Raw genomic sequence first — 12171 nt, forward strand, 5'->3', positions numbered from 1 at the left:
AGGAGAGGGTTTTGAGATTTTCAGCTTTAAAAAGGCATACACCAGATAATGGTCAGTGATGTGAGATTTCAGTACACCACTCCTTTCCACAAGGTCGATACTGGAGGTCATAATCACGTCAATAAGGGTGGACGAAGTTACAGTCACTTGAGTCGGCTCCTTGATCAACTGCAACAGGTTCACGCTGTCGCGCAGGTCTTGTGAAGCTACAGCTTCCGGGGAACGCGGTTTCAACATATCACAGTTCAGGTCAGCAGTAAGGGTCTTGCAGCTGTATCAAGCAACAGGTTGCAAGAAACTATCACCGAAGCTGTTGCCTGGCAAGATGTCAGTGGGCCAGAGGAGAGCAGCTCCCAGACCATAGTCAGAGGCATCAACTTAAAGGACTACTGGGGCGTCCACATTGTAGGTAGTTTAATTATTATTATTGGCTCATCCTCAGCATAAAGACCTGTGAAACTCACATATGACATAACACAAAGGAAAATAAGAGAGCAAAAAAGGATCAAACAATAGCCTAACCCTACCACGAGCTAACAAACAAAGAAAAAGTCTCACAGGTTTTTATACCGAGGTAAACCCTAATTATTATAGCAGTGTAGGAGAAAACACCTTCAGTAAACGTACCCCTGACTTATTTAACCAGAATTACTATAAAATGTGTCCACGTGTCATTGTTTGCAATAGAGTCCTTAGGCACAACAATTTACTAACCGTTCTGTAAAAATTATGTCCTGTGAATCATTCCCAAACTTAATATTAAAACTGCAAGTCATTGTGAATATGGCCACAGACCTATACTCCGCACCAAATTAAAAAAGTAAAGCTACCAAAACTCACCTGTTTCTGGGCAAACTAAGAGGATTCCAATCAGATTACTGAAAAGGGCTGAATACATGCTTGCCGATCTCAAAAGTCCGATGCCACAAAGTAATGTACTCTTTCGAACGCTTTCAAAGTTGGGTGGAATTTGCACGAACAATTTACAGCCGTCGAGTGGCATGGGACCGAAAAAGATAAAGTCCTTCCCAGGGGCCCGTTTCTCGAAAGTCCCGAAACTTTACGGGCCATTTTCGGGTGTCACAAATCCCTTTGTATCTCAAGAACGGAGAGGATTTAAGTCGTCAAACTTCACGGACATGTTTCTTTTATTTAGCTTAAAAACATGTTAAAAGAAGCGGTTGGCAGTTTCACAAATGGCTTTTCGGGCCCGAAACGTTTTCGGGACTTTCGAGAAACGAGCCCCTGGTCTTTTCCTCCTCAACTTTCATCCTTTGGTGTCGGGTCGACCGCCAGTCTAGCCTACGTGTAGCCGTAGGTACGGCTACACGTAGGCTACCACCAGTCATGTAATAAATAGGTTGGCTTCTTGCCTACACTATGAAGGGTGATGTTGGAGAAAAAAGATTTTTGAACTTGTCTCATGTTTTTGGGCAAAAGTGCAATCCAATTGGTCACTTTGTATGTCATTGGCCTCTGGTGCAATTGAATATGGTGGGTTCCATGGTTTCTGGCTAAAGTTCATTCTCTCGGTTTTCAATGAGCAGGGACGTATACAATACATGGGCCCCAAGTCCATGGACCACCCTTGTGGACCCGGTCCATGGACCACCCTTGTGGACCACCCCTTATTTTGTAAAGTTACCAGCAGAGAAATCTTCGGACGAAAGAGAGAGACTACCTTTTCCGCAAAAAAACAAAAACATCCGATTATGACATCAAGTTAGTTTCTTGAGATTTGTCATTGAGCTCGGGCTCGGGCTCCTGCTCTCATTCTTAACAGGAATACAGGGCTGTTGTTCGCTTATAGTTATCGGCTACTGATTTAAGCAATTAGGGATCTTACGAAACGAGGACGACGACGGCTACGAGGACTTCATTTAAAAATACGAGTTCGCGTTATTTATATCACTGCGAAACTATTTCATGTCGTTTCGAGTTAAAGATGTGTAGTAACTGGTGAGGAATTAAACTGGTATGAGTGGGTTGGAAGCATTGTAGAGACAGAACTGAAAATTCATTGTCATGTGCTAACGTCCTCCACAGAACCTTGAATTTGGTCATTTCACGTCGTCATTTAGGAGATGACGGCAAAAAAGTGTACCAAAATGTAAAACGCAAGTGCAGAGCGTGCAGAACCATTGTTTTTGCTCACTAAACCTATTGTTTTGTAGCGACGTCGTTGCCGTCGGCGTCGTCGTTTCGTAAGCTCCCTATTGTCTCTTATAGACAACTTTACAACATCTATTTCAAATTGGTGGCTCCAAAGAGATTCGTCTATAACCCGCACATCAAATATACATTCATATCAATTAATTCATCGAGTCCTTCACCAGAACAAACGAGCCCAACAAATTGAAGAATGCGCCCAACCGTCCTCACATCGCAGGGGTCATGGGTTCCACCTGAATTTTTCAGGTGTCTATAAGAGAAAATTGATGAAATTGTCTGGATAAGTGCGAGGATCACTTCTCTCTCTCTATTAAAGATTTTTCTGCTTTTAACATCACAAAATGAGGGGTGGTCCAGAGGGGTGATCCACGGACCGGGTCCATGAAGAGGTCCTAGGACCGGGTCCACTGGGGTGGTCCATGGACCTGGGGTCCATGTTTTGTATACGTCCGATGAGCAGTCCTTAAAAGTTTTCGGGCTTGAAGTAATTCATGGCGCTGTTTGGCTTGTTTATGGGCCAACTACGTACTTCATTTCATTTGAACGATTCACATGTATGTTTTCGGCCTGGTCAGGCACAGGCGCCCCAAGCTCAGGTGAGCATGGCCGACAAAAATATAAGGATTTGTATGAGAATCCCGATAAAAAGCTTAAGAAGATAATTAAATGAAAAAATCTCAATTCCTTCCTTCCTGTGTGGTTATTTTCCAGATCCGACGAAATTGGAGCCATTTCTCAATTTCGTGGTTGTCAACGGTTATAATAAAGTCCCAAGGCTGGAGACTAAATTCTCAGTTGCCGCCAATTTGAGTCAAATATTCCTGAATAAAATATTCCCACGGTCACAATTTCACATCCGAATCAATTGACAAAGATTGAACTTTCATTTCAACCCACCGTCAACGCAATAGCAGTCATGCGAGCAACGTCAGGCGGTGAATATTGCAACAAAACAGCATTCAAAGGCGGTGCTTTAGCACAGAAGTGGCCACCGCTTCGACCGTTGATAACAAACTGACCCTTACCTGGGTGGCGGACCGTAGTTTGTCAACCGCAAAATCTCTTTATTTCCCTCGGTCTACTGGCATGACTGCATTCACTCAGTTGTCCAATCACAGTCACGCCTCCTTCGTATTGACAACGTTCAAACACATTTGCGAAGCCGGAAAGCATTGACAGATGCGAGAATGAAAGCCGTAGTAAACAATTGCAAACTTTTGCGCATTCATGCCGCTTTTATTAGTTAATAGGATTCTGTACGTAGTAGGCTGTTCGCAATCGTAACTGTATTTATCAAGCCTTCAAGGAATTAATATTAATTATGCAAATAAAATTGTTCCCGTAGTTTATCAAGCGCAAATGTCATGTTCCCGTAGTTTATCAAGCGCAAATGTCATTCAACCGCGCGGCTGTAAATTGTTCGTGCAAATTCCACCCAACTTTGTTCTATGGTTCGCTGGATCGTTGGTTCGATGGATGCTTGGAAAGTTTGATAGATCGTTGGTTCGATGGTTCGTTGGATCTACAGACACATATCCAGCGAACCAACGATCTATTGAACTTTCCACGCATCCATCTAGTCCATCGAACCAAAGATCCATCGACCGTCGGTCCAACAATCGATAGGAACATCACTAGTAACCCAATAAACAACTCTAACCCCCATAAGTTATATAGTGGGAGTGACGTCAGTTGTGGGTTCTTACACCGAGGTAAAGCCCAAAATCAAATCAAAGAGCGCTGCATACGAAAGACTAACACGCCGTAGACGAGAAAAATGCCTTCCAACTGCCTCAGCAGGCGATTGCAAATCATCGATCACTTTTCCATCTTCAATGTATACCCGCAGATAAAATATTCTTTTGAATTTTAAGCTTAAGAACCAGGCATCAAGGGCTAATTTGAATAAAAACACAAGAATATTTAATACTCTAACCCCCAAATTGGTCAAATTAAATACTTTATCAATATGACGAGGTATTTAGATGTACATACCTTTTCCAGCTCTCCGATTGTTACAGTTCGATGCAGTTTACGAATTGGACGCCATCTTGAAGGTTCGTAGGTATTTCGTGTATCCCTTATTATTGTGTATTCTTAGACAAACAATCATACAAACCGTACACCCATGCATACCATTCAGGCCCGTGTATGCCCATTTGGAATGGAATGAAAAACTTTATTTTACCAGGTAACAAATGGGTATATACAGGTAAACACGGGTCTTTATGGGTATACAGGTTTGTATGAATATTGTCTGAATACATAATTAATGTTCCCAACCAATGACAACAAGTGTAACAGACAACAGTTTGTGGTGTAATGGGGTAGGAGATAAAGCAATCCATTAGCAGGTCATGAAAAGGCAGGTTAACTAAGTTTCCCGGCAAAGAGAGGTCGCGATCCTCTCCAAGGGGTTAGAATCCCCAAGGCCAAAACAACAAGTTGGCAATACGAGGTTACAATCCTAGCCCAGGGGTTACAACCTCCAAGGCCACAATCCTCTCCAGAGGGTTACAATACCTCACATGAGAGGTCCTCACCAATCTAGGATTGCGCCTTCTGGTTTCTATGGTAACCGTGCACGATCAGAAGGCACACAACCCTAGTACAGTGAGTCTATGGGGCAAAGGGTGAACCGCATGGGAACACCTCACTCCCACCCGAATTTTATTTCACAATATTGACTAAATCATTATTTGACAAAGCGCGAAGGGGGGTTTAACCCCTCATATTAGAAAAGAGTGTCATTGACAAGCAAACATTGCACGAGTCCATGTTAAAATAGGCCTTTAACGCTAACCAATCCACAGATAGTGAACAACTAGCTAATTCCCCATGACATCATAGATTTTTATATATACAAAAAACCGCCCTAAAAGGTCTCCAAGAACAAGAAAAATAGCTGTAGTTTTCAAAAAGTGTCGGAAATTGCGATTTTCAGAGAATTTGAACAGGGGAGACCCTTACAAAATGGCCGAAAATAGCTGATTTTTTTAGGAAAATTTCCAAAGGTTAAAAAATTAGAAAATACAAGTCGCCTTATAGCCCAACTTGTATGTATCGAAAGCTTAACTATCATAGATTAGTTCTATGCAAAAAAAAAAAAACACATCAAAAAAGACCAAGAATAAGAGAAATAGCAAATTTTTTAAAATTTCGAAAACTGCAGTCTTGCGAGAGTTTGCAAAGGTTAGATCAAGACAAAATCTTCGAAAATGGCTGATTTCTCAGGCAACCTTCCAAAGGCTAGAAACACTAACAAAGAGAAGTCGCCAAATGGCGTAGTTGGCATATATCGAAATCGTCACTATTACAGATTTTTCTATCCATTCTACTTTTCCAAAAGTGTCGAAATTTGCTTTGCATGGGGAGAAGCAAGGCAAAATCTTCGAAAACGCCTTGGATTTTCCCAAAGAAACGCACCCTAAGTTGAATTAAAAGAACATGCAAATTCTTGCATTAGGAAATCAGTCGATATTCATGCACCCAAATCTTCCACGTTGGCGTACAGCTGTGTATTGTCATAAATGTCCATGTTGATTAACCTCTGTAAACCAAAAGAAACAACAACAATCATAAGCAGAGCACAAATTCTTGGTTTTTCTTTTGACATCAAAGAGGCTATGTTGATGTCCAATAAAAAATTGGCAGCCTTGCATGTTGGTGTCCTTCTTCCTGTTTTCTTTTGTTTAGGTTGAAAAAAGATGATAGTTGATAATGGCATGAGACCCAAGACAAAAACGTTTTTAATCTATTTATTGATTGCAATTGAGATGGGATGAGGTACTGATAATATCATCTTTTAAATGACCCGTCAACAATGTTGTGGTACCATATAAAACAACAATTTTCGCTTAAGAAGACAGACACCTTATTATGATGTAGTAATTAAGGTGTCAAAAGCAACAGAAAACCCATCTAAAAACACCATATATTTTGCACGAGAACGCTTACATCTAACAAACGAACTCAGTAACTCCAATTTTTTTTGCTGTAAATTGATCGGCAGGCTAAAGTAAAACTCTTTGCAAATTAAATAAACAAAAACAAAACAATCTGGAGTGGATTCAGAAATACCTGAAATATCCCAGTTGCGAAGATAGCTCTGCAGTGAATATTTTTTAGCCTACGAATTGTTCTCCAGTAATAGTGCGTTTCTGAGATCACCATTAAAGGGCAAAATCTAGGGGTTTTGATGAGTTGGCTGTTGTTATGGTAACTTATAAAATGACTCTATTAAGTGCATTTTGTTAAGCGATAGTTGTTTTTTCATGAAACTTTAACATAGATGCTTTGGTTATATAGCGCTACAGAGTCAGTCCTTAGAATAGTGCAGTTCCTTGAAAGTATTGGAACTGGTTTTAGCCTCCTAAAGATGATAATATGTGAACAAACGGATCAGAAAATTTGAGTTACTATTTTAATGCTTAGTGCTCGGCTTAGATTCGCACCCTATGTTGATTTTCCATCTTTTTCAGCTTGTCTTTCAAATTCAGGAATGTTGGTCTGGCATTGGGGACTTTCAACCAGCAAGACATCATTATTTTGTACCTGCAAGGAATAGGACAGAGATTTTGACAAAACATGTCATCTATGAAGGAAACAATGTATTAAAGACATACATTTGAACTGCGGGAATGAAACAAGTTAAGTCTTGAGATCATCACACTACTACGCTGGGATACTACGCTCCGTATTCCACAACCGCGCGCGGCCTTATGTTTTGTTTCCAAATTTCCTGCAGGATTTACATGGCCAAAACTCCACAGAGCATTCCGTGTCTCCCACATTTTCTGTTACTGAATGAACATTAAAGAGGAAACCGCCGAGATCTAACCTTGCCTCTGCCATGTTGAATTCGCGAAATAACATTCAAGGCCGCGCGCGTTGTGGGATACGGCGTTAAAATTTTTCTCCACAGTTTTCCGAATTACGTCACCAGATCACCTGGCAGATGGCTTGAGAGCTCAATTGATAGAGCACTGCATAGGTACCACAGAGGTCATGGGTTCGAATCCCGTTCAAGATCAATCTTTTAGGCCTTCCTTTCGTTACTACTACAGTAGCGCGCATTGCTGAAATGATCTTAAAACTGAACTCGTTTCATCTATATTGTTATGACCGTTTGTTCTTTTTCACCGATAGGAAGCTCGCTCACCTTTTTCATGGTGATCTCCTTCGAATGTGAGTGGCCAAAGGATACGTAATATGTCAAAAACGAGTGCGAGTGTTTCACCAGGGGTTACAAACACTGAAAAACAGATGAAAGCACGACGCCGTAGGCGGAGTACTTTTAATGTTTCGAGGTATTTGGAACCCCGGATGAAACAAGAAGCACGAGTTTTTGAATGACTTCTCAACCTTATGAGTGTAATGTGCTGATCTTTTCTTTTATCAGACAAGTGATAGTAATTTGTAAAGGAAATGAATATTCAATATTTGAGTGAGTTTAAAAGGCAGAACTTTTGAATAAATTTACATAATAGGGCGTGATGGAGAACGAGTCAGAATCAAGTCGTTTTCCCCTGCCAAAATCGTCTTCTCAAGAAAGTGATTCGGTTAACGAGGCAGTTCCAGTTTCAACTAAATATATAAAAAAAATTGGGCTGCGAACACTTTCGTGGAATGGCTGAGGTTATAGAAGAGAGGTACAAGTACTAGTTTTAGAATGCAGTGGACTATGAAATACACAAGGTTCAACCATTGAGTGCAAACATTGCTGAAATGGATGCTCTTTCGTTGAACTATTGGGTATCCAAGTTCGCTTTAATCCTCTGGACTCTAACGATAAAAGGTACTACAACAGTTTGATCTTGAATATTCGGGAAATTCAAAATGCATTGGGTTCGAGTAGTTTACTTATTTGTTTCTTTTCCCCCGAAGGTTTATTAGCATAAACGTTCATTAAAATTCAAGTGTCTTGATCAGTGTTTTGATCAGTTTTAACTAACCCGGACCTTCCTTGATCTGTAGTTTCATTGGGTATACATATGCACGTGACCACCATGGGGCACTCCGATTGGCTAAAAACCGGTTAAATTATTAATGAGTTTGAGAAGGTTTTATCAGAACCAATTAAAGGCAGCTGTTATCCTATCTGCATGATAACGGTTTGTTATGCAGCAAGCAAGGGTTATAGTTACAATTCATTGTCCACGTGTTGTGGTTTGGGCATCCTGTATCCTTCTTGAAGCAAATTTGCAATTTTTCTGCCATCCATCCGAGGATAGGGTGATCCACCTCAAAAGAAAAGACCATTTTGCATTTGACATATTGAACATTCTGAAAAATAGATATACCATCTGCTCTACATTACTGAGAAATTTGGCCCTGTATACTGTAAATTCGATAAAAATCATCTTTCCATAGAAACTATATAGTTTTCTCAATTTTAAATGCCATCCGTGAGGTAGATGGCAATGACCTTAGTGATAGGCTTACCTATGGTGAAAATTTCGTAAAGAAGAACTCCAAAGCTCCATCTATAAAAATAATAAACAAGACTGAACAAGATATTTAATGTGTTAGCATCAATCACTTCATCAAGCTTGTCTTTCTTCTTTTTTGATCTTCTTAGGATTCTGAAGGGTACACGCATTGTTTTATAAAACATAGAATTTGACAAGTTAAGGTCTCGTCAGAGGTTCTAATATCAGTATTTATGCTGATGAGGAATTGTATTAATATCATTTTAATGCACCTTGAAGATAGTTTTAAATTCAAGAAAATATTCTTTCCTTTGAACATTTTATGTACTGTCACGACCTCGAGCCAATATTCAACAGCACGCCTTATCACGCTCAGTTAGTAAGAGGTGAGTTGTGCACTGTAAAATAAAACATATTTTTTAAAAAAAAGTTTGAACATGCGCCAGTAAGTATATAAATGATGCGGTGGTGTTAAGCGATGGTATGAGTGCGAGAACTTACACATCACTCTTGGTTGTGTAAGTGCCATACATAAGAGCTTCGCATGCCGTCCACTTTACAGGAAGGCGGCCCTAGCGTTTGTAGAAAAAGAAATCACTTCAAATATTAATCGTCATTCATAAAGATACAGTCCTCATGCTGAAAGAAGAAAAAAAAACATGTTAACATTCTTTGCTTACTTTTCCTCTTTTTACTAACAATCTGTCCCTAGGTTTTCTCCTTAAATTATTTGCTTTATCATCGCCGCCATTTTGGTGCCAATAGAGTTTTGGTAAGTTTTTTTCATTTATACCACCAGCTTGGGAGGGATATCAATTTTGGTAACGTGCTCCAAGTCAAGGATACAGACCCGTCCACATCAAAAGCAGGACTGCACATGTGAAACCCGACATTCCTTCATGCCACCAACAAAGAACAAGTTAACTTGGACAATAACGAATTGAATATTATAGTCTAAGGTATTTCAGAAAAAAACATACTAAGGAAGCTTTTAGAAAGTCGGATATTTTCGGCTTTTCCTTACAGTTCTTGGTACTCTTTAAGTAGAACAAGATCAAGCTTTTTTCAATCTGCCACCTGTGCAGACCATTAATCCAATGTTTTAACTCTCTAAAAGAGCTTTACCTAACATGCAAGTTTTTCATTTTGTTGAATTGCAAGCACACGGTTTGAAAGCTACAAACACAGGCCATTTTTACATTACTCGCTTATGAAGATGTTTACTTTTTCTAGATTGAATAGGGTAAAGGAAAGCAAGTTTCCTTTTGCGATGCAGTCTGTGCTCCGCTCTCTTGGTAATTTCTCACTATACCTTCGTCTTCCTTTCATAAACGTTTTCCTGTTGCACATCTCTGGCCATTCCAAAGTCTGTCACTTTACAAGTTTCTCTTTCACCAACCAGCACATTACGAGCGGCAAGATCTCTATGAATTATCTACGGTAGAAGACAGTGATATTGAGGTAGGACTTTGTTACAGTACCTACATGAATCACTTTTGAAACTTTATAACGCTACTATGGTGTAATTCCCTTGAGTCTGCCACACGTCATCCTAGAGAAAAGCTGATGTAATAGTTAGTGGGACTATTTAATGGGAATCATAAGTAGACAGAGCTGTATGTTGATAGCTGGGTGACTTGTTGCTTGGAAACTTAATAATTGATTACATCAATTGAGAGATTCTCTTCTTGGGAAAAGTGGTTATGTTATGTTACTCACTGAAAACCTCGTGGTTGCTTTGGTTAAGGCCTGGTACAGTTATGAGAGAGCTGTACTTTCTTTGAATTGCTCAACTTGAATTTCCTGAAGAACGTCATTTCGTTCCATTAGCCCTTTACCAGGAAAGTTTCATTATAAGAAAAAATAGTTGCCTTGGCACTCGTTTCTAAGGCCACATAGCGCTTGCTAGAACTGTAAATTATCTGAAAGGATAAGCCAACTTACAGATCTTGAAGAAAGGTATTTCATTCCATCAGCGATTTGCCAAGCAAATTTCATCAGTTGTTGTGACGTCAGACTTGTTTGGGGTTTGATATCTGGATCTTTGTAGTAGGTGTCATGCAAACCACGACTCTTTCTCAGGTAACCCAAGAGATCACCATAGGGGACATATTCTATCAACACCAACAATGGCTCTGCAAATGACGAGATAGGCCAATTGTAAGCGGCCCTGAATGCATTCCTTAAGCGCATTCAACAAAGCTGTCTGATACTATAAAAATATAAATTTTATATCTCCTCCTTAAATAGCTTTCCTCAGCTAGCTGACAAAAGGGACCTCAAAAAACCACTCAAATGAAGATTTGGCGAATAACCTTTTATCAGACTTTTTGAAACACCTTAAAACGTAGCCAAGTACACTTTGATAAGGCTGTGAGTATTTTGGATAAAATTGTCAGTTTCGGTTTGGATATAATATGATGTTAAGAATTATGTCAATGCCAGATTATTCCTCCCATTGGAGTACATCTTCCATCTGCACAATTCTTCACATCATACTCAACCTCATCCAGTGACTGTAACTAATTAATGTCACTGAACGGCACTATGTGTACTGATAGCTTACCTGATTGAGTTACGCAGCCCATTAGTTTAATGACATGTGGATGTGGTTTCAAGGTCTTCATCACTTCAAGCTCTGATAATAAGTCTTTCTTATCTGACTCAGGAGCGCTAGCTGTGAAAGACCGAAAAAGAAACTTAATTGGTTGGTAGGGCTGACTTTTCGCAGCAAAAAAAAACCTCTTGAACCATCGCGGAAAAAAGGATGAACACTCTTTTCTCGCCATGCATATCCACTTGCAAGGACGCAAAAAGAATTCACCGTAAACCAAATTTAACTATGTCAATTTTGAAAACGAGACAAGATTGTGCAATGGATATTTTCAGTACAGTTCACTGTTTATGCAGTGATCACAGAAATTGCAACTACAAAGCCATCATTTTAATCGTGTCTGAAGACTCATCTACTAACCCTTCAACATTTTCACTGCCACCAGTGTTTTCTGAGGCATTCCTCGGAGACCATCCGCTGTTGCCTTGGCAACTTGACCAAAAGCACCTTTTCCAATAATCTTCTCAATGGTCACATGATGTCTGGGAATTTCCCACGAGCGTGTAGAAGGATTAAGAGGCGCGTACTGACCCCCTTGCAAGTCATTGGGTGGGGTGGGCCGCTGGCATCCAACACTTCCCATTTCCATCGAATGCTAAAAAAGAATTTAAAGAATTCAACAATGGTCTCCGTTTCGTAAAAGACGATATGAGTGAAAGTGGGAAATGCTCATCATACAAGCATACCGTGTTTCCCGGTGCATTGTCATATGATGACTCTTGATAAGCCCTTTATAAAAAAAAGGAGGAAAATAAGGGAAAAAAAGAACAACAACAACAAAAACGAAAGAAATGAAGAAGTAAAGAAAGAAAGAAAGAAAGAAGAGAATAAAGAAAGGAAAAGAGAAAGAAAAAAAAAACAAAGCAAGGATATGCATCAAAGGTTACTTTTTGAAGTCAATTTTAATCATAAAACGAAACTTAAATAATGATGAATAAACCACGAATTGGCGTT

The 12171-nt window shown here is 39.7% G+C and overlaps 3 protein-coding genes across 3 annotated transcripts in view; all 3 read right to left on the reverse strand.

Annotated features, from left to right (window-relative positions):
• LOC138030094 (fibroblast growth factor receptor 3-like) overlaps positions 1-956 on the reverse strand; it is a 32038-nt gene extending 31082 nt beyond the window's left edge. The window contains exon 1 of the mRNA XM_068877952.1: positions 841-956. Within this exon, the coding sequence (XP_068734053.1) occupies positions 841-898 (58 nt within the window). The 5' untranslated portion in view covers positions 899-956. The remainder of the gene's footprint in view (positions 1-840) is intronic.
• A 3527-nt stretch (positions 957-4483) lies between these two features.
• Positions 4484-12171, reverse strand: part of LOC138030091 (fibroblast growth factor receptor 3-like) — an 88261-nt gene continuing 80573 nt past the window's right edge. The window contains exon 18 of the mRNA XM_068877950.1: positions 4484-5722. Coding sequence (XP_068734051.1) covers positions 5654-5722 — 69 coding nt within the window. The 3' untranslated portion in view covers positions 4484-5653. The remainder of the gene's footprint in view (positions 5723-12171) is intronic.
• On the reverse strand, positions 8315-12006 carry LOC138030117 (tyrosine kinase receptor Cad96Ca-like). The gene is made up of 8 exons (XM_068878000.1): positions 11904-12006; positions 11578-11812; positions 11170-11280; positions 10548-10738; positions 9916-10038; positions 9105-9175; positions 8617-8657; positions 8315-8415 (listed from the first exon to the last, which is right to left on the reverse strand). Exons 2-8 carry the CDS (start codon positions 11804-11806, stop codon positions 8315-8317), a joined length of 867 nt encoding a protein of 288 aa, XP_068734101.1. The 5' UTR covers positions 11807-11812; positions 11904-12006.

The sequence above is a fragment of the Montipora capricornis genome, chromosome 13 (assembly GCF_036669925.1).
Source record: "Montipora capricornis isolate CH-2021 chromosome 13, ASM3666992v2, whole genome shotgun sequence".
NCBI lineage: Eukaryota > Metazoa > Cnidaria > Anthozoa > Scleractinia > Acroporidae > Montipora > Montipora capricornis.

What these genes read in the sequence shown, in the direction of transcription:
- LOC138030117 (XM_068878000.1), bottom strand. Translation starts at nt 11,806, where the DNA reads ATGGAAATGGGAAGTGTTGGATGCCAGCGGCCCACCCCACCCAATGAC. An exon ending in GGGCTGCGTAACTCAATCAG is followed by an intron (nt 10,739 to 11,169) that starts GTAAGCTATCAG and finishes CGTCATTTGCAG; the next exon opens with AGCCATTGTTGGTGTTGATA. An exon ending in TTACGAAATTTTCACCATAG is followed by an intron (nt 8,416 to 8,616) that starts GTAAGCCTATCA and finishes TTTTCTTTTGAG; the next exon opens with GTGGATCACCCTATCCTCGG.